This window comes from Dermacentor andersoni, chromosome 5 (genome assembly GCF_023375885.2).
Source record: "Dermacentor andersoni chromosome 5, qqDerAnde1_hic_scaffold, whole genome shotgun sequence".
Classification (NCBI taxonomy): domain Eukaryota; kingdom Metazoa; phylum Arthropoda; class Arachnida; order Ixodida; family Ixodidae; genus Dermacentor; species Dermacentor andersoni.
In genome coordinates, this window is record NC_092818.1 from 152,058,040 (window position 1) to 152,079,064 (window position 21,025).

At 45.8% G+C, this 21,025-nt stretch overlaps 1 protein-coding gene across 1 annotated transcript; it reads left to right on the plus strand.

Annotated features, from left to right (window-relative positions):
- Positions 1-719: 719 nt before the first annotated feature.
- LOC140218396 (trypsin 3A1-like) lies at positions 720-12,048 on the plus strand. The gene is made up of 6 exons (XM_072288113.1): positions 720-1,005; positions 4,658-4,752; positions 5,360-5,448; positions 5,959-6,239; positions 9,303-9,478; positions 10,546-12,048. The coding sequence occupies exons 1-6, from the start codon at positions 912-914 to the stop codon at positions 10,702-10,704; spliced, it is 894 nt and encodes a 297-aa protein (XP_072144214.1). The 5' UTR covers positions 720-911; the 3' UTR covers positions 10,705-12,048.
- The last annotated feature ends 8,977 nt before the right edge of the window (positions 12,049-21,025 follow it).

Below are 21,025 nucleotides of genomic sequence, written 5' to 3' on the forward strand. Positions count from 1 at the left end.
AGCAAAGTACGGTAATGGCCAGTGCCATGAAATGGCTGACTGTGCGGAAATAATTTGAAAGGAACAGGTGCTGCTGCAGTTTCTATACATATAAGGAAAAAACTGGCCTCCATTCCCGCCGGACCTCCTAATCCGGCGTTGAGGACAGTCGGTATTTGTCAGTTAATCTTGCGGGGCGTATATTGATGCATTGTTTCAGGAAAGCCACCCACCTCAGCGGAACATTTTCTTTCCTATTCGTACAAATCCGGATTACCACGCCACCGCCGTCATCGAAAGCGGGCGTGTTTTGCTTTCACTTTAGAAGTTGCGGAAAGGAGACTAGAGAGAAGACCCCGCCTTGACCTTTCCTAACACTGGAAGCAACTTTCACCAACCCTGACGTGGGGCCCCGCTCACCGGTCTGGTCCATTCTTATCTCCTCGCCTTCAGCTCGACGAGTTAGCTCGTTCAGAGTAAAGCAGAGACATGATTGACCTCCCCACAAGAAGTGCGTTCCCTTCCCAGAAGCGATAGGTTGGCGAGAGTAGCGAAAAGTTCAAGCGAAATCGGGGTCACTGGGACGTAGCCCCCACCGGACCCTTTCCTAATGTTCTCCTCCTCACTCACTCTCCCTCCGCTACCTCTCTCCCCATTCCTCCTTCTCACGATCTTCCATCCGACGGCGCGCACGTCCGATGACAAGCGGCCGTAACTAAACGGGGCCCCTGTTTCCCTCGTCGTCGTCACGTTTTTGTCCAAGGTCCGCAGCGCACCCTATTCGTCACACTACCACTCGCCTGGCCAGCCGTGGTGCGGAGAGACGTCAGTCGCATCACTATCGTTGGGTCTGTTGAGGCGCGTGGTAGCCAGGAAGTCGACGTCGGAAGTCAGTGGACCGCGAAGGCGTGTGACGATATCAGCGTACACACATGGCCAGCCCGGTGCACCGTAGCTTGCTGGTGATATTGGCGGCGTGGAGCGCTTTCCTTTCGTGCCCGCTTGCGTCGTACGCTGCTGTTCTTGGTAGGTACCCTTTCTGTTCCGCATGTTGCGACATCCGCTTGGCACAGGAACCAGTCTAGCCAATGGGTGTGCGTTCGATAGGAGTAAATATAAAAGGTCTAAGAGTGGTAAACTATTTTTCTTTCAATGACGCTTTGTGCTCATTTGGCTTTTTCTCATATTGCTTCATTATAATCGTCTACTCTTATGCGTCACTCGACTTCGATATTCATACCTTGTTCACAGTTTATCGTTAGTAGTCTGTGCATATGAAGTTTTATTATTTGCATTTTTGATGCAGCTTTTGCGGCTGGTCAACTCTTCACCCCATTGTGGTGCTGTCAAGCCTTGCTCTTAGCCATTGAGACGCGTTTCTGCGTTCAGTATCTGCCGTATCGTTACCGGCGGGCTGAAGGCAGTGCCCCTAATTTCAGCAGTTCTTCTATTGTATGTAAACAACTAGAACTAGCGCTACTTCTTTCCTGGCGCTGACTTCTGCTTCCTGGGTCCCTTCCACTTCCTTTTTCTTATTTGTTCATCCGCCCTTGCTCAGCGCAATCAGCAATTCTGCTGTCTAGCAGCAGCAACAAGCTGCTTCCGACTTCCTTATTCACATGGCTTGTGTCTGCTTCGCTTCCCACTGATGCGCTGCCGCATTGCGATCACTGGGCTGGAAAGTGCTCTGAAAACAACAACAAAAAACGAATAGTATCCTTCACGGCTCATAGATCACACCGTCTGACATTGTCTTTCCTCACACTCGGATGTTCAATGTTCGTGCATACTGAAATTAGGCACGTTTAACAAATACGGCTTTAGTAATTTTTTCCTTCATTCTCTTTTGCACGCACATTAACACCTAGTCGCCGAACTGCAGGCATACCCGAAAAAGGAAAGCAAAAAAAGTTATGCAGATCCCACGCACTGTGGGAATCGATGTAAGCGAAGCTTTCCATGTGGATGCTTTGACTGACGATAATTAGCGGTGATGTTGACGACTAAAGCTTAATTTCAACGTTTAGGCTAGCACGAGAGTGGTGAGTTGATGGTAAACGTTACCCTGCGGGCATCACTGTCGTTTGTCTACGCAGTACACAGAACACATAGGGAGAGGTGTTTGCTTGAGGCGTTGTTGTGCGACATATTTCACAACCCCTTAGAGGGTTGAGCGTTGTCATTGCCTCACATGGCACATCGCATTGTGGCAGAAGTATTAAACTTGAATTGGATTATGGGGCGGTACGTGCCAAAACCACAATCGGATTATGAGGCATGCCGTAGTGGCAGACTCCGGACTCATTTTGACACCGTGATGTTCTTTAACGTGTCCCAAAATCTAAGTGCACGTGCGTTTTCTATTTCCCCCCGTCGAAATGCGGCTGCTGCGGTTGGGATCAAATCCGTGACCTCTAGCAATGCCATAGCCACAAATTTACCGCGGCGAGCACAGAAGTGTTGATTTGACGGTCGACCTCTTTCGTAGTGTCTCCTGGACCCTGCAGTGCGCTTTAATGCAGTGGCTCTCTTTCAGCACGTCCTACGTAAGTTGCCCGCTTGACATATCTGCCTGGCGTTTTTTTTTTTTTTTTTAGAGATAGCAGCAACATACTGTACCGTACCTTGAACTTAAGCTCTTCCACACTTTCCCCGCAACAGCAGTCCTATAGTAGTAGGGTTTCCTTGCCGTCTCACGTCACCTCCCCCCCCCCCTTCCTCGCATTAGAACTGCCTCTTCATACTCTATGCAGTTATAGCTGCGTCCACCCTGGCCTCGCACGTTAATAGAAAGGGCAGCGCTGCAGTTTGTGGAATGCTTCTCAGTTGGAGTCATGGATAATTACAGCTGTCAAGCGGCTATGCTCCGATGGCCATGGAGTTCCAGAGGGCATTGTGCACATTCGACGCGGTGGGGTGAAAACGAGTTTCTCCCGTCGCCTTTCCTCTGACTCACGCCTGTCATCTGTATACACGCTCTTAACCACCCCCCGACGCGGTGTGTGCGACAGCAGCAGTAGGAAAGTCGAAGGAAGATGCAAACAAAGCTTCGCTTTAAAACATGCATTCTCGCATTTCTACTACATGTTTTATGAAACACGAGATCGATTAAGTGGATAGCATAAAATTGCGTTCGGGTTATTCATTGGGGTTTTAATGGGTAACCAATTTGCCTCAGTTTCGAGCTCTCCAATTTTCCGCAAGCTAATTTGTGGAAGCTATGACAGGCGATGTCATGAATTTTTTCTCCTGATACTCAAGTAAACAACACGTTGCCGGAGCATTTCCGCATTAGCCGCGTGTTGTACGTTCTGCCTTGCTCTTACAGATGACAGAACGGCACATTGGGATAACGCTAAATGACGCATTTTACACGTATCCTGCATACGTGCGAAGCGAATACGGCGAATGTTCTCTTGTACACACACTCTCATAAACTTAGCAGCTTGCACTATAGCTTGTGAAAGCTTCTGGAACTTAGCAAGTAATACAATCGACAAATTTGAGTCCTTCAATTTCGCTGGCGTTCGACGATCCTCATTTACGTCCTTGTATGATGATTTTCCGTTTGTTTGTTTCATTCTGCCTTTGCACGTGGCCGAAACAAGTAATTGGCGATTTGCAAAAATTTTAGGTTGGCTTCCCTGAAAGGTGCCTTTCTAGTCAAAGCTTGCTTACAGGTTAGACCTGTTTCCTGTACACGCAGTTGTCGCAGAGACATAGACGTGAGCGCGAAGGCTTTGTGAGAATTATGGGGAAAAGTTCCTGATGTCTTAGTTGTCCCTCAATCGCTCACCTTATCGATGGATAATGTATTGTGTCCATTTCGCAGCCTTTATCACCATCTAACCCCTGCAGAATGGAGGGTTGGGTGGTGGTAAAGGCGAGAATACTCGATGAGGACAATGCTTCATTCTAATATACTGTAAAAAAATTTGATCGGGAAACAGCTTTGCTAGTCTTGCTTACTCATATTCTCGCCCGCCGCTCTGCGTGGGGTGGCGACAACCACGTCGTCTGCTACGACGCGCGTCATCTTCAACGTCACGGTGACCTGAAGTGGTATTTCATTATATACAAACGTTCGTGGAAGAAATATCTGCACCAAAGTGTTCCCAGAAGATATACTGCGTGACGTATTGCAATTCGAGTTGTCTGCCTAGAAACTTCGAAAAACAGCAACCAGTCATATTGCAGTAGTCACAGCAAAGCAGGCAATGCGTATGACGGCTGCTCACCACGAATGCATAGGCAGCCGGCTGAAGAGATTGAAAATGGGGAAGCGTGGCATGAAACTAGTTTCAAAGTGGTCTTGTTGGTACGACTACGTCAAAGAATGTCGCCACCCAGCACGGAGCGGGTATGGAGGTGCGCATTGAAGCGCCCTAAACATGACTGCCTCCCACATCTTGCTGGTATTAACAAGGCAGTTGAGGTGGGGACAGCATACCTACGATCTCCCTTCATTTCACTCCTAGCGGAACAAAACGTGGCAGAAATCCCGGCTTGTCAGCTTATTTTTCTTAGAACTGAGAAGGGAGTGCATTCTGAAGGAGAAGAATGCAAGGCAATGCACTACGCAGGTGGCTGAGATGGGAACGTTTGCTTTTCATGAGTCTCGTCGGGGGTTCTGTCTCATGCAGTCAACTCACACGTTGCCTCTCTTTCCTTTTCACAGCTCAACAAGCAAGCTACCAGTGTGGCAGGCAGATGATACGTGATGGGAGAATCGTGGGCGGACACGATGCTTACGACGGCGAGTTTCCTTGGGTGGTACGTGTACAAATCTTTCGCCCTCGTGTTGCTTTTCTTTGTGCTGCCGTTTAGCGTTAGTTGAAAAGCTACAAATCCGGTTTTTCAAGTCCAGAAAACAACTCGCGGCGCAAAAGAAACGCAGGAAGGTTTAGAAATGCAGCTTTGCATAGCCACAACCGCACCCTCTACTAGGTTCTTTGGTGCGACCAGCCGATAGCGCCGCCTATTAACACGTGGAATGTCAGTGTGTTGCTGCTAACATCACTTCCTGGTTTCCACTAATAACTGACAATATCTGCCCGAGCACATCTCCATTATCTTAGTATTATTGCGATGAATTCCAACCCTTATGAAAATAACAGCGATGCGCTGCCCGCCCAACAAAAGTTCTCAACAACAAGCATAACATTTACAAAACTCTTCGCACGTGAAAGCTGTTAATTAGTAGCAAGCTGATTTCGCTTGTTGCTTCCGAATGGTTCAGGCGTATGAACGGCGCAGTGAATACGGGTCTTGGGCGCGGATTCACAGAGCAGTTCATGTGTTATATATTACAATACCTTTGCAAGCACCTGTTTGCATGTAGCAGTACAAATAACGCATTTCTTAATTTCTTCCCTCACAGGCGTCTCTGCGTCTTTACGGTCAGCATTTTTGCGGCGGCGCCATTCTTAACAAGCGCTGGGTTATCACGGCCGCGCACTGTCTTCGCAGGTAACAACTGGTTTTGCTATATGCACACACTTTTTTGCACGCGCGCTGGTTTACTTAGGCTATATCTTAATGTTGTTTTGGGCTGTATGTAGATATGGGTATTTAGTGTTTCACTTTAGCCATAACAACTGTCAACCACAACATTATTACAAGTCCTTGGTCTCTACTTTCTCTATTTTCTGTATTTGTTTCTATCTGTGGTCGTCAGAACATTACCGCTGTCTTAATCATTCGTAGACAATAATGCTTGATGCCTGGAGGAGCTACTAAAGCTATCATATTATGCTCAGAGAAAATTTGTGGCCCAGACTATATCTTGGTAAACATACAAAAATGAAATGCCGCTGCAAGCTTGAGTACATCAATTTCGACAGAAAACACTCCAATCACGTAATGTTCATCATCAATCATCGTCACCTATGTGTGGCTTTTATTGCATGCTCGAATGGTCCTGCGACATTTTCTCTGGCTTTGTTCTGACAATTCTTTTTCTTTAATCTGGTTCTTTAGCAAACCCCCGCGGCTCTTCAGCGTTCGACTGGGAGAGTACAGCATAGGAAAGACAGAGGAAGATCACGAACCGCAGGATATCCGCCTGGTCCGCTACATCATCCACCCACGTTATTCGCAGCCCAGGCGATACAACAACGACGTCGCCCTATTAGAGCTCGCCCAGGACGTAAAGTTCAACCGCTATGTCATTCCCATTTGTCTTCCGGAAGGGCCGCTACAGCTGAAAGGAAAATCTGCTACTGTCGCCGGCTGGGGCAACATCAAGGATATCGACAAAGGTGAGCTTTAGCATGCTTGACCCTTCAACACACACTAAAGAAAAACGTCAAATCAGCTTAAACAGATAAATAATTCTTTCAGAACTCTATTTTCGCAGATTTCAAGGATACATACCGATTATTAGAAAAGAAAAGGAAAGCCAGAATTTTATTTTTTGAATTTCGCGCCGCAGCGCCAGCGTGAGGTAGCTAAAGGTGACGTCACGGATTCCAAAGCATATTTTCGTAAATGGGCCACTGTGGTTCAATAAAGGCTCTTAAATATTTGCGATCGTTGGCCGTCCCGTAGAACACAATGCAACATTTCTTTACCCATTAAATTCACAAAGCGCTGGCAAACGGCGACGAAATTGATTGCGTCATAGAGGAATTTAAGCCAGTATCATCCCCACTCTTTTGTTTTCGCGTGTCATCCGGCTTACCAAGCCTGTTTTTACAGTAAGAGTGGCTTTGAATCTAGTGTTGTAGAATAGTACTGTACCAGTGCAGCTCAACTTATTCTTGTTTTTAGTATTCCTATTAAGGCATGCGCCTGATACGACGTGATGCTGTTTGTTTACGACGCTCTCTTCCTCATTTGCATACGTTTAAAATTAATGCGAGGTAAAAGCTCCTCACAATATGGTTTTGCCTTCTAGGAGTGTTAAAACTGGAAAATGCGTCATTTGCAATATATTACATGTTTCTTCGATTGCCCCGGTTTCTTAAAGACTTTCACTAAATGGCAGTACGGTGGTGCCGCAGGAGCTCACGTCGTTATAGTTTAGCGTATTGTAGCTTTATGTAATCTAGGAGAAATGCGAGCAATCTTAGCAGGTTAGTTGGTATAAGTGTTCACGCTACACACAGCTGTGCAGGACCAAATATGCATTAAGCGTATTCAAAATAGTGCAGTCTGAAACTTTGGTCCAGAAGCCAACATCTTGTTTTTTTTTTCTCTTCAAGTACAATATGAATGTCATTTCCTCTGTCTGAACCGATAACTCTTTTTTTTTTTGTGAGAACTAAGAGGGCTTGCTGCTTCTACAGGCCGGACGCAGAGGTAGTTACGATGGGTGAGGTTCCCGGAGGGATGCTTGGAGTATACAGATACTGAAATATGTTAAGGCGCAGTAGGAGGAGCAGGAAATAAAGAGAGAAGGCACGGTTGTTAATCAACAATGCGTCTGGTTGGCTGCCGTACTCTGGGGGACAGATAAGCGGGAATAGAACGATAAGATAGAAAGAAGGAGGGGAGAGGGAGGAAAGCCGCGGTGAACTCACACACGCACGCGGAGGGCCTGAGCGAGTCAAAGACGTTCACATAGACCATACGCCCTCAAGAAAGACAAAAGAATAAAAGCCATGCATTCTGTTCTTCAATTTGACTCCAAAACTACAGGGCTGGTAGGTCAATGTGATGTCACAAGTTTCAAAGTATATTCTCATGGTTGGGCCATTGTACGTATATAGTAAATGTTTCCACAACTTGCTACGGTCAATATTTCGCTCATTTATAATGCAGTGTAAGTTCATCATAACCTGTAAAGAATAAACAAAGCCCGAGAAGATAATCAGGTGGCTTCGCGATCCGTCTTTCGTTTCGTTCTTGCGTCTTTTCTGGCTTTCGCTCGTGGTATAACTAGCTCTTACAGTACTGTAAAGGCTTAACTGACTATTAATGCCCAAATTTTTTCTTTAGAGTCTTTATAAAGCTGAGGAGACGGGCGACCGCTCGTCCTGTTGGAAACCCCAGTATTGTTGTTCTCTTACTACAAGAGAAAATACACTTCGACCTGTAATACCCGCTGACTAATACCAACCACATTTTTAACTTCCTCTGAACCGTTCAAAACTATTCTCTTCAATCGCTTTCATGTATTTGGTTATTTTACACTTCTGAGTATCATTCACCTGCGTTTGCCACAGGCCTTCCTTGCTGCATGAGCAGCTGTGGTTTCAAGAAATTATTGTTGCATACTTACGCACCTGCGAATTGTATTGCAATGACTACGTGATGCGATCGATATCTTACCTAATAAATATAGATTCTTGTGTTCGAGTCCACCGTCGGCTTCAAGGTTTTCCAAAAGTGCTAAAAATATGTTTTCATACGGTGCATAATTATCACTAAGAATCAAGATATCTAGCATTTTATGATATTTTTCGCGAAGAGAGTTGAAGTTATTTTTGGTTGAGAACATGAAACACTTCTGTGCCGCATTTAATTACTGAAAATTTTGATCGCGCTCATAATATCGGAGGCACAAGCTATGTTTTTGAACGAGTCGCTTTTATCCTAAAAGACGTGGGCAACTTTTCCTCCGATGCATGGCTTATTTCCTTCCTGCAACATTTCGAGCATTATTGCAGCCTTGTTGAAAAATGCTACGTTGTTGAATGCCGCTGGACGTTTAGTGAAGCTTCGTTTAAATTTACTCCGTGGGAGATCGGCTAAGACGGGTTCCTTTAACATTCTCTGATATTATCAATACATATACCCAAGAAATATTTGTCCAGATTAACGTTAAGAAAAGTGCTTTCCACTAACATCTTGCTCTTTGTTCAATTCACCCCAGAAGTCATTCAGTGGAGTATTCGTATACCTCGCAATAAATATAGAAAGGAAGAATCTGGACACACGCGCCAATGTTATTTCGAGATACGAGCGTGTTTAGCCGCTATAAGGTTTAGCTTTCTTTCTTGTAAACTGGTACCTAAAGCACGATCTAAGGCAATCTTCTCAAGTTCAACGCCCTGCTGTGTAACGTTTGTCACCCACTGCAGCAAAAAACACGCTTCGCGAAAAGCCAGACGTAGCCGAAAACGCCAAAGACAGCAGCATTGCCGTCAGTAATGGGACGTATCAGTCGAAAACATCCAGAGCAAAGCGGCATTCCTCGAACCCATTCAGTGCAGGCAAGAAGCGAGGGTAAATACGGGGGCATTAGCGTTCCTGGTACATCGTAACCGTCGCTGTTCGTCGAATGTATATTGCATGGAGCGGCCGCCCACTGTCCCCCCGTCATTTCACGCTGTGCGCAACGTGCACTGAAACGCATCGGTTGCCCGTCTCTCCGTTAGATTCCTCGGGGGACGGCTTCGCCGGAGCGAGGAAAGACATTCTGCAGAAGGTGACCGTGCCCATCGTTGCCAACGACGAGTGCAACGGCTGGTACGCCCAGTCGGGCAAGCTGGTGCATCTGCAAGACACGCAGCTTTGTGCGGGCTTCAAAGAAGGAAAGAAAGACGCCTGCCAGGTAAGATAACCACGGGTCTTGCCGTCTGCCTGAGCGCGATTCAAGTAACCCGGCGCGCCGCTCGCAACCGCGATCATTGTTGTACAGTGCTGACGTAGTCGCATGCCTTTTTCACTGAGTCACGCAGCGTGTTCTCAATGACTCGAAACCGAAAATAGGGTTGGCACTGGAGATTAGGCACAATTCGCTCGCGTGTGCTTATGTTACATATTTAGAGATAATGCTTCCAGGCTATTTGTGGAATTGAGGTGATCACCTTGTTGGGATGCGCTCGGGGATAATAGAAGCTTTCAGTGCGCCCAATGACGTCGTTCTTGGACTCTTTTCGCGGTATTTCATTGCCACACGATGCCGGCTGACATTGTTTTTTGTTGATATTGGCATTCTTGATATTGTTTAGTAACTGAAGCCACAGGGTAATTCCGACGAATGCTGAACGTGTTGTGGCTTCTTGAAATATGGCCAGGCCAGAGGCTGACGGGACCATGGTACTGTCTATTTGCGTTTATACGCCAGGCCAGCCTATTCACTGCAGAATCAAACGACAAAGCATAACCCAGACACATTTTAACGAACAGTGGTAGAGCGTCAAGTTATGCCACCAACGCTGGCATTTCCCGTTTTTTGTTAGCTTTATTTTTTTTTCTGGTTAACTAAGAAGTTGGGATGAGTTTAGCCTTTGTTTGGACAGCGACAGAGAGGTTGAGGAAACCTCCGATTCTCTTCCGGTTTCAGATACCAGAAATTATTGTAGTGTAGTTGTGGGACTAATGTCATGAATGGCAAAAGTACGAAAGCACTTCTTGCAGGTACAAAATATGCCATCAAAACTTGTCATGTTAAGCTGTATTAATTTTTTTTTTTGGGGGGGGGGGGCACATAGTAGCTTGACTTTTTGTTCTGTTCACAAAGACAACTTTTGATTTTTTTAGTTGAGCGAACTTCGTTGATGCACTTGGATTCGTTCTTTCAAAGAAGGCTTCGAGGCACAAGTCTTTTCCTAGTGCCCTTCGAACTTCTTTATCTGCGCTCGAAGAACTAACCGATCACATTTTTTCTCGCTGCAGGGTGACTCTGGCGGCCCCCTGATGTTCTACGACGGCTCCAAGTACGTGCTGATTGGAGTCATCTCTGCGGGATTTGGTTGCGCTCGGCCCTTGCTCCCAGGCCTCTACACGAGGGTGTCTGAATACAAGCCCTGGCTTAACAAGTACATAAATTCTTGAAGAGCGGCCCTGTGCAGTGCTAGGAAATTGCTATAAATGTAGCTGCTGCAACGACACGAACGCATGAAGTGATGTGTGTCGTGGAAATGTATCGATCGTGACCGAGCACCCGAACAGTCTGCCTCTGGATCTTCCACGTCGACATTTTGGAAGAAGCTTCGGTCCGCCTACAACATGCATTCGTGACTCTTCTGTGTAGCCTAGTCTCGTACCTCGACACACTCGAATGCTTGCTCGTGTCTGTCGTGGTTGCATTCAAGCACGTTTCCTGGCTAGATGTGTGTGTTCTGTTTCAGTCTGCTAAAACTCGCTGTGCAAGATGAAAATTTAACACTGCACCAAAGAAACGACGTATGAGAAGCTTCTCGTTTTCAAGCATTAAAGGGCACCGGCTTAGCGTAGATGTATGCCGAAATACTTATATAGGAACGGCAGTACTGGTAGCGACTTCTTGTGAAACTGTGATTGACCATAATGACATAGGAGCGTTCTGGCACTGTCAGACTGTCCAACATTTTCGGCAAAGAATATTATGTCGGTATTCCTGTGACACCTAGGGTACGAACATTTGGATAGGTGCACTTGTCAGGCACCCTGATTTTTTTTGAAATTTTACCCAACCTTCAGCAGCATGTTTACGCTGACACTTGAATCGAACACTGTGATAGCATTGCTAGGTCAGCGCGTTTAGACCCAGTGCAGCTCCGCAAGATGTCTCCACCAGCAATGCTGTTTGATTCTACACTTTCCGGTGCGTCGGTATACGTCTACGCTAGCATCTCACCCTATGCTAAAACCTTCTATAACGTTCACGAAAACATGCTAATAACTAGTGGACGGAAACATGTTTTGTTTATTACAACACCAAGTAACTTCGTCACCGTGCATTACGATAATGAGTAGTGATATTGTTATTTACCTATATGGTTCAGGGGTGTAGAATTACGACCAATTTCGCACTTTGGATGACGCGTTTAGTAAAAACTGAGAATGTCTATCTCCAATTCTGCTGTCTTTTAATTTGGCTTCTTTATCAGGCCATAATTTTCTCCGTGAATTTTTTGAAGGGATGTAACTAAGGTTAAGATAACTAGGCGTGAAGGTTTTCGAGCCTCCTCAGGAGTAAATCAAAAAGAGCGGACAGTTTTGTTATATTTTGACTGTATGCGTGCCGTTCTTGTTTTGCATGTTTAAGTTGTGTTATTACGTGCTGTTTTCAATCTTTTGTACTTTACCTAGTCACCTAATCTTGTGAGCCCAGTGACCCCATCTTGTAAACCAGCGTTGCTTCTCTGTCTACCTTTATGTGGAAAACATGTAATAAAATTACAAACGTCTTTGCTCTGCCGGTTCCCTTGTCTGGTTATTTTCTGAAGTACTGCACAAGTGCAGCATCATATATTCTTCACTCTTTAGTGTGCTAGCATACAGTACTGATAAATTGATTTTTCACTACAGTTGTGTTTCTCATACTATCGGCCCTCTACAAAACTGTTCCCTAACACCTGTCTTCCAATAGAAAGCAGTAATTCTTAGCACTAAAGACCTTCTTGCCAGAACGGGCTGACATTCAGAGACAATTGCGAGTTCAGAGCTTTCAAATTATAGCGAGCAGCTTTTTAAAATTATTTCTGTGATTTTACCGGCCAAAACCAGGATATGATTATGCGGCGCGCCATAGCTGAGGACTTTGGATTAATTTTGACCACACGGGGTTCTTTATAACGTGCACCCAATGCTTGGTACCACGGGCGTTTTCGCATTTTACCCGTATCGAAATGCGGCCGGGATTTGATCCCGTGACCTCATGCTTAGCAGCGCAACGCCATAGCCACTAAGCAACCACGGTGGTTAGTGAACTGCAGTGAACAGGCGTCATTTTTTTATTACAGCGAGGCTTTCTTACGTCTCGCTTCGACTTTATCGCCCTGATCTCTTGCTCGTCGTATCGGGGGTGGTTGAGAGCGTGTAGAACCTACGCGGGAAATAGGAAGAAGGATAGAGGACGCTAGAAAGCCTGCCTCAGTTGGGGTCTCTTCGTTGAAAGAGTAAAAAATTAAATTATGCAGATCCCACGCACTGTGGGAATCGATATAAGCGAAACTTTCTTTGCTGCTTGTGTTCATTGACGATATTTGGCGGCGATTTTGACGGTATACGACGGTCATGACGTGGTGTTACATTTTACCTTGCGTGCACCATTTGCATTTGTCTACGAAGTACACAGAGCGTACAGTGAGACGTGTTTGCTCGATGCGTTGTTGTGGGCCATTATCCGTCGCCTGTCAAAACGTTAGCACTGTCCTTAGCTTATAAGGAACATCGCATCCTGGCATGGAGAAACATTTTTTTTTCATTGAGGTCTTAACAGAAATAGCTGCCACGTCTTCTTCGTGCCCGACGGACCAACTCCCGCTGGCCACCGGGGCTCCTATCACGCAGCACAGCCTGTCAGTGTTGCAGGGTTGGGACATTGTGACTGAAGTGTCGATTTGATGAACCGCCGCTTGCGTATTGTTGTCTTGACGCCGCAGGGCTTTAATGCGGTTTTGTGCCTGCATACTCTGCGCGTCTGTTGTCAGCATAAACAAATTGACTCGATATTTATTTTTCAGAAATAACGTAAATGTGCCGTGCCATAGCTTGAATTATTATTATCGATAATATTATTATATTTTTACAGTCTGTCCGCAACAGGCGCCATGTCTAGTAGTTGTGTTTCTTTACCTGAAAAAGCAAAACAAAAACAACTGAGGCATGCTTTCTGACAGCGCCTTCCTCTTTCCCGGCAATCCTTCCATATATGCAAGCTGTCACGAGCGAAGAGTGGTTATTCACCCGTTTCGTTATGGCGTTGGCGTGTAGCACATTCTGTCTTTCCTCTTTCTACCATACTATCTTCCCTCTGGCCTGTTGCAGGTCAGTACAAAGGTAAGCGCTGAAGCTTTTGCGGGAAGCTTACGCGTAATTACAGCCTTTAAGAGGGCTTTGTGTGGATGGCCAGGGAGCTCCAGAGGGCATTGTTGCGACGCCCCCGGAGATCTTTGGAAATGTGTCATAGACATGATTCGCACGTACATTCATGTACATTCACAAGTTCGCAACGACCTCGCAAGTCGGCTTGCAAGACCGCAACAGCAGCAGCAGCACTGAAAAGTCAAAGAAAATTGCAAATTAAGCTTCGCTTTGGAATACTTCTGGTGGCAGGTTTCGAACCAATGAAGTAGCCGGCGGCTCTATACCCATAGGCCACCGACGCTGTTTTCTTTTTCTAGTCGCACCCGTAAACACGTCATAGGCAAGTAATAAAGCAAACAGTTCTCTTAAAGGGAGGCAAGCCGATAGGCTTCATCAACAGTGCATACCACTCCAGTGGGAATTTCCCTTGGTCATAAGGGTCTTTCAGCTGTAAAATAATTTGAAAGGAATGTGACTGCAAAGATGCAATTGGTTTTGCTTTCGATCTTGGATGTGAATTTCTCGCAAGCTGTGCAGCCCTATAAGTAGACGTAGCACCTCCCCCAGATGTCACGTAGTAGTGACGGCGAAAAATACTGTAGAAAAACTGTGAATTATGAAACTTACTTTTATCGGGTGAACCTGTGCCCACAAGAAAAGGCTACACTCAAAGCACAACGATAGCGACGAGCACATTCGGCGATCGTCGAAATCTGATCAGTGGATCAAGCGCGTCGAATATTATACGCGAGCCATCAAACGTTCCAGAGAAATCGCTGGTGCCCGCATGTTTTCCAGAAAGTTCTACACAATTCGCGTCGCGCATACATGCAATCAGATCGCACAAGGCTCGGCCACAACACACAGCAGACAGAACCATCGATAACATTCCAGAAACTTCCGACACATGCAGGCGCGTCCTTCGCTGAGCGATAACATTTGTCAAGCTGAAACGCGGTCACCCGATAAACAAGTGCACGTGCCAATGTCGAAAGATTAATAATCGCTTTTAGATTACATGAGATAGCGTATGGAATGAAGATTTAGATGGAGCTTTTTTTTAAACATCCTTTGGAGAACATCCCGCATTTATATTTCGTCCTTACAGCAAATAAAGCAATGTTATGTAGTTTCCGGCAAATCTCAGAGGCCACATTTGAGGAAAGTTGCAAAAATGTCTTTTCAAGCTTTAACGGGTTGCGTTTCAGTATACACTTTGTGTCTTAAAAAAATTTACATTCACTTCAGCCTACGCTGAAACGGATGAAGGCGAAAGCCAGCGCGTTCACGATACATTCATTAAATTACTTGACATTCGAATGCGTTGTTCATTCCTATTATGCGGGTTCGACTCCCGCCAATGATCTTGGGTTCGAGTGCGGTAATTAACTCTATCTTAATTAACGTCGCCTTACTTATTACCAAAGGTCGTGGGTTGCGACTATTCAACAAAGGTTGCGAATATTCAGTAAAATTGCCTAATGCAAACAAGCGAAGAATGAACGATTTGCAGCATATAGGAATGTTTTCTTGCCAAACAAATTGCAAACTTTAGCTCTGCCACAGATCGGTAGGTTATGGGGAACAAGTTTCGGCCTAATGCTTTAGGGTTGGCACACGTTTTCTCTAGTAATGTGCAGTTGACTTATATGCATCCAACGGAAGTCCGAAGTATTTCGATGACCCACAGTGACATCGACAGTTCCCACCATTCAGTACAGTTCATTCGCGCTCTATGATGTACACCACAGTTTTAATACCAGACTTGTCCGTACAAATGAAAGCGAGGCCGTCCTCATGTGCCAGTACTTTTACCTCTTTTAAAAACGCTTAAGCACGGTGATTCTAAGTACAGCGCAAATAGCAAATTTGTCGGGGGCCTCAAAAGCAAGGTTGTCCCTTGAGGCCACCGTTGCAGAAAAGAAATCAGTGGGTAACAACCATACCACACTTCGTTTCTGACACCTCACAGGGCGACGCTCACAAGCGCACTCATGCGCCAAAAGAAGTCGACGTTACTCCCAATGAAACGTATTGTAAGCCGCGTTCACATGAATGCGACAGAAGCGTATCGTATCAACGCTTACTATACTACTAGAAATGGCAACAGTTGCGCGCAAACTGGTAAAATGTAAATTCCACGCACGATACGTTTCTGCTCGCCGCAAACGTAAATGTCACGCAGCCTTTTTCATACTTCGTTCCCGTTCTCTTGCTGACCATCGTATTTGCACCGCATCGTAAAAATGAGAATAGGCAAGTGGCCGTCCAGCTCGCCAACAGTGGCGCCATCAATAGTCGAGATTATTGAGTGCCTATACGTAGGCAAGATGGGACCATCAGCATGAGAGGCTGTTGCATCAATAAATGCGCAAAGCTGTGTATTGATATTTCTTCTAATGACTAAGTAAAGCATACTTCTGAGAAGTGCTGAAACAGATGAATAAGCCAGCAGCACATACCGAAATTGGTGGATCAAGTTCAATGGCAGCCGCTTTGGTGGGCAAAAAATGCGGAAGGCGGTTTAGTTTGGAAAGCGCCATTGTGTCGTCGAAGCATGGCAACAAAATCACCTCACTGTTTGCCGAGAACGCGGCTTCCAATAGAGCCGTAAATGCAAAAGACAGTCGAAAGCTGCAACTTGGAAGGAGTACACTGACAACGGGCATGATAACAGCGGGAAGCAGTAGTACCCGGAAGTGGATAGCGTTTTCATCGTGCTTGGAATCACGACCACTCAAATAAACCAGAAAAGTGCGCTAACGTTACGCACAGTCATGACGTATGGTCACGTGTGGAAGCTAGACGTTTGCGGTCCTGTAGAAGTTGATGAAACATCGTTAACTTTGCTATTACGGTGTTCTTTTGAAGAAACTGCAATAGACGTGGGACAGTATGTGCATTTCAGGCTGATGTACAACTGCCATTATGTTAAATAATCTTTTGGGCACTGTGATTGTTGCTGCACCAGTCTTCATTTTCAAGGCGTATACATAACGAATATAGATTACTTGGATATAAAATAAACACACCAATGGAATAAACATGGACTACTCTTCATAGAACTCCGACGAACTTCCTTCCGCCTTAGAACGTGAACCGCCTGCCCCATCTGCTGTTCGTGCGTGTGCCTTTGTTCACGTGTGTTAGAAATGTGGTATAGTAGTTTATTTGCAAACATAATATGGGCACTGTGGAAGACGAGTGGACAGCGGGGAGTTCCAAAAGCTGATTTCGAAGGCCATGTTTTTGTGCACTGCGAACATCGAAATGGACTACAGGAGCCAGAAATACGTCATGACCATCATGCGTCGTACTTTTTCTTTTTTTCGAGTGTGAATCTCGGTGGTGTGCTGCTGCTGCTTTTTATCGCACGATGGAAAGAAATGCGTGCACAATTCAGCGGCGACGCCCTTGCTGCGTCATTGGGTGCCAGAGCACGCGCAGCAAAATTTCAGATGTGGTCTCAGCAGAAGACATAGCGATCACCCCGCTTTCCCTTATGTCACACAATCTATACCAAAATAGTGGTCACTATTGGCGGGAGGGGCTTAGCGATTTCAAATTTAAATTTCGAATTAATATGTGGGTGCTGCGAGCCTAGTTTTCGTGCGTTCGTGTGTGTGCGCGCGTGTGTGTCTGTGCGTATGTGAATGTACAGGCGCCGACAAAAGTGCTATACTCCACGCAGCGGGAGCCAGAGCAACGGCAAACTGCATCGCAACGCCATCTACAGGCAGCATCTGGAATCGAGACAGCCAATGGGTGCCCTTTATTATCTGCAGGCATGTCGCTTGACTCGTGTCAATGTAGATGGCGTCGCGATGCAGTGTGCCGCTGCTCCGGCTCCTGCTGCGTGGAGTATACCACTTTTGTCGGCGCCTGTACATGCTGGGCATTCTCAGGTACACTCCACTCTAAGGTACAATGATAAATTGAGAATGGTCTGACTACCGTGGCAACTTAAAATGCAACTACACCAATTCGCACAAATATCAGTTTTGAGGATGCTTTTGGTTGCTTTATAATTTAAATAGGCACTAAAGAACAACAAAAAGCCGTAGTAGATTGGTGAAGTATTCTTACAAGAATCTAGTTCCCTTTAATTGACGGCTAAAGGCTGGTCATACGGGGAAGAAATGGAACCTAATTTATCCTTTCTGAATGTTGAACTCGAACCACGGCTCGGGTAGGTAAGTGCGAAATCATGAATATTGCACTTTTATTCTGCCCCGTTTGAGCTAATTTTGTGGGGAAGTTATGAAAATTGTTGAGATCTTGGTCCCTTTAGAACTATATGTAATACTTGTATAACAATAAAGTGTTCGCTGGTTTGGAGGACACGCTATGAAAATGTATTACGTCACAGATTACTAGTGCGGTAATTCAGGGGTGGCGTCACCACCCGTCTTTTATGTGTCAGCGAGTTTCCGCTCGAAGTGAGGTCAGCATTTTTGGTGTCCTGCAAGTAAACGCGTACTTTCCAACCCCGCTTCACCTAAAGGGCTCCTCAGCCACCTCGGACACTTTGAACACATCTTAAATAAGGGTGCGCATCCGTGTAGAGACTACTGAGAGGATTAGTCTTTATTGAATACGACAGTGCTGCGTACCGCGGGGAACCCACGAACTCAAAAACAATCCCAAGCTTCTCTCCGGTCTCCTTTCTCATCGCTTCTTCACACGGTCGTGACGTCAGCAGGGTTCCGTGCGTGATGTCCCAGGATAAAAAGATGCCGATTGGCTGGATGAAGCAGGAATGATAGGATAAACGTGACGAGGTCGGCTGTGCGTTCTAAGAGCGGGGAACTCGCCAAAACTGCGCCACTGAACCTTCTGTAACATTTCCATTGAGTGTAGCGTAGTGCGGAGGACGATTAGGCGCAGAAAATGGAGGATCGTTTCTTCTTGCATGGCCAGTGGACAAAAGCCCAGGCGTGTTTGTTATCCAGCGGTTGAGCTTATGGTGTTTTCATGCGATGCGTAGCTTAAAGCATAAAGTTGGCGAGAATACTCACAGAGGAGGAAAGAGCGCCGGTGGGGAGGGGAGCGAAAGCAGCGAGATGCTGCGGCTGCCGCGTTGTCCTCAATCAAACGCCTGAAATTCTGGCATTACGGCAATATTAAAGCAATTGTTGCTGCTGTACCTTCGTTGATGACTGATACACAACTGCCACTTAGTAACGCACTTGCGAACTCAGAGTGGTTTGGCGGCCCTTCAAAGGGTCGCTAAAGAGAAACAATACATCAATATAGACTGACAAAATTCTATTTCAAAATTCTGTTTTCGTTTATTTCGAGGTAATAGGTTGATTATTAAAGGAGAAAATGACGGGCGAAATAGATTTATTACAAGTACAACTATTATTTATTTCTTACTATTTCGAACTGAAACACCATCGCAGGTACTATCGTGAGCAATATGAGCGGGAACACAGGAGTGCGTGTCAGATAGCCTCGAACCACTAGAATCCTGCTATGGGCGGTACGCGGCCGCCGTCGTCGGAAACAAAGTGGAAAGGAGGACGCTGTTCTAATACCCGTTGGCACTCCCACCACGCGTCTCTTTATACAAAGTGCGGAACTTCGCATCGCCAGCGCACATAGAAAAAGCTGTTTGACATTACGGTCACAGGTAACTTTGTGCACCGAAGCGTGACTAATATAGTATCGCTGTTTCGATGCGTAAGCATTCTAGAGCTACTTCCCTGGGAAATCTGTCCGTCTGCCTGTAACGCGTGACAAGATGCGCTCCATAAGGTACGCACGAGTTCCCATTGGGGTATATATGAAAGTACCTTATGCTAAATGCAGGAATGGGCGCCTAAGAGCTACGCTGCAAGAATATTTTTAAAAACGCGAAAGAAAAAATTGGCTAGCTGTAAGTCACTGCGACACATAACCGTCTTATCGGCTGTCGGCGGTCAGTGAAATGCCGTCAGCTACCGTTTTCGAAAAAAGCAGGCGCAGTGGGAGTGCCAAAAGCTAGCGGAAGAGCGCCCCTCTTACCTCTCTGTTTTCGACAGCGCCTCGTAACTCCGTTTCAAGGCTATTTGCTACTCATTCGAGCATTCCCGCTCATATTGCTCACGATAGTACATCAGAGCCACGTCATGGATTCTAACGTGCTCTTTTCGTATTTGGACCGTTTTGGCTCAGTAAGAGTCCTTGGAACTTGCTAATTTCAGCTTTGGACTCGTTTAGAACATGGCCTAGTGCATCTTCCTCAACCAGTTCCAAGTACACGCCGTTAGAATTCATTACCTCTTGATGCGCTCGTGCGGGACCTTTAGGGCGGCGCCGAGTGCCTGTCTCTTGCGCTCTCTTCTGGAGTATCAAGTCTCCTCTCACGGTTTCAGTTCCAGGTACTGGTTATTATCAGTTCAACACGCAATAATTAGGTTCAGATACCATGTAGACGAGGGTCCCAGTGTCAACGGCTGCAACGGGACTACTTGATTTTTTTATATTGTACAAATGCCACTCAACTTTTCATCTTTAGCCTCCCTTTAATAGTCCAATGTACTATTCATTTATTATAATTCATGGCATAAAATTTTTGCGAGTTATCAATCGGTGAAAACTGACGTTTACATGATTCTCTTAGATACAGCAACAATTGTTTCACAGTTCTTTTAAAAAGACAGAGTAAATAATGACCCCACCAATGCACGTCTTTACAATCGACGAGATGCACGGAGCAGCTTGCCAAGTGATTGTGTTTCTCCGCTGTCATTAACCAGTGCTACAATCACACAACAGCCAATGTGGAGAAGTGAGGCACCAATTTATTTGAAGAAGTGCAACCGAATCAGTCAGTTAGTGTCACAATTAAAACATTATATTAAATTACAGGAAAGTTATTACCCGCCGTGGTGGGTTAGCGGCTATGGTGTTGCGCAGCTAAAGCATAAGGTCGCGGGCTCAAATCCCAGCCGCGGCGGCCACATTTCAAAGGGGGGCGAAATGCAAGAGCACCCAGGAAACGTGCATTCGGGGGGACGTCAAAGGTCCCCTGGTGGTCAAAATTAATCCGGAGTCCCACACTATGGCGTGCCTCATATTCAGATCATGGTTTTGGCAAGTAAAACGCCAGAATTCATTCAGGAAAGTTGTCACAGCAGGTGACGGCAGGAGACGATTGACATTCTCGCTGCGAATAACAAAGGAAATGCAGCGGGACTTGCACAGTAAAGAATAACAATAAAAAATCTGCATATCAGCTAACTCGTCAAGGGTAGCCACCTCATCAAGGGTTTTCACTTTTTTCCCACCTTCTTTGTCTTAATATGTTCATGGAGATAAGTTTAACTGTATTGCATTGTAATTAATTACTTCACGGCCCATTATGCAATTTACGGTT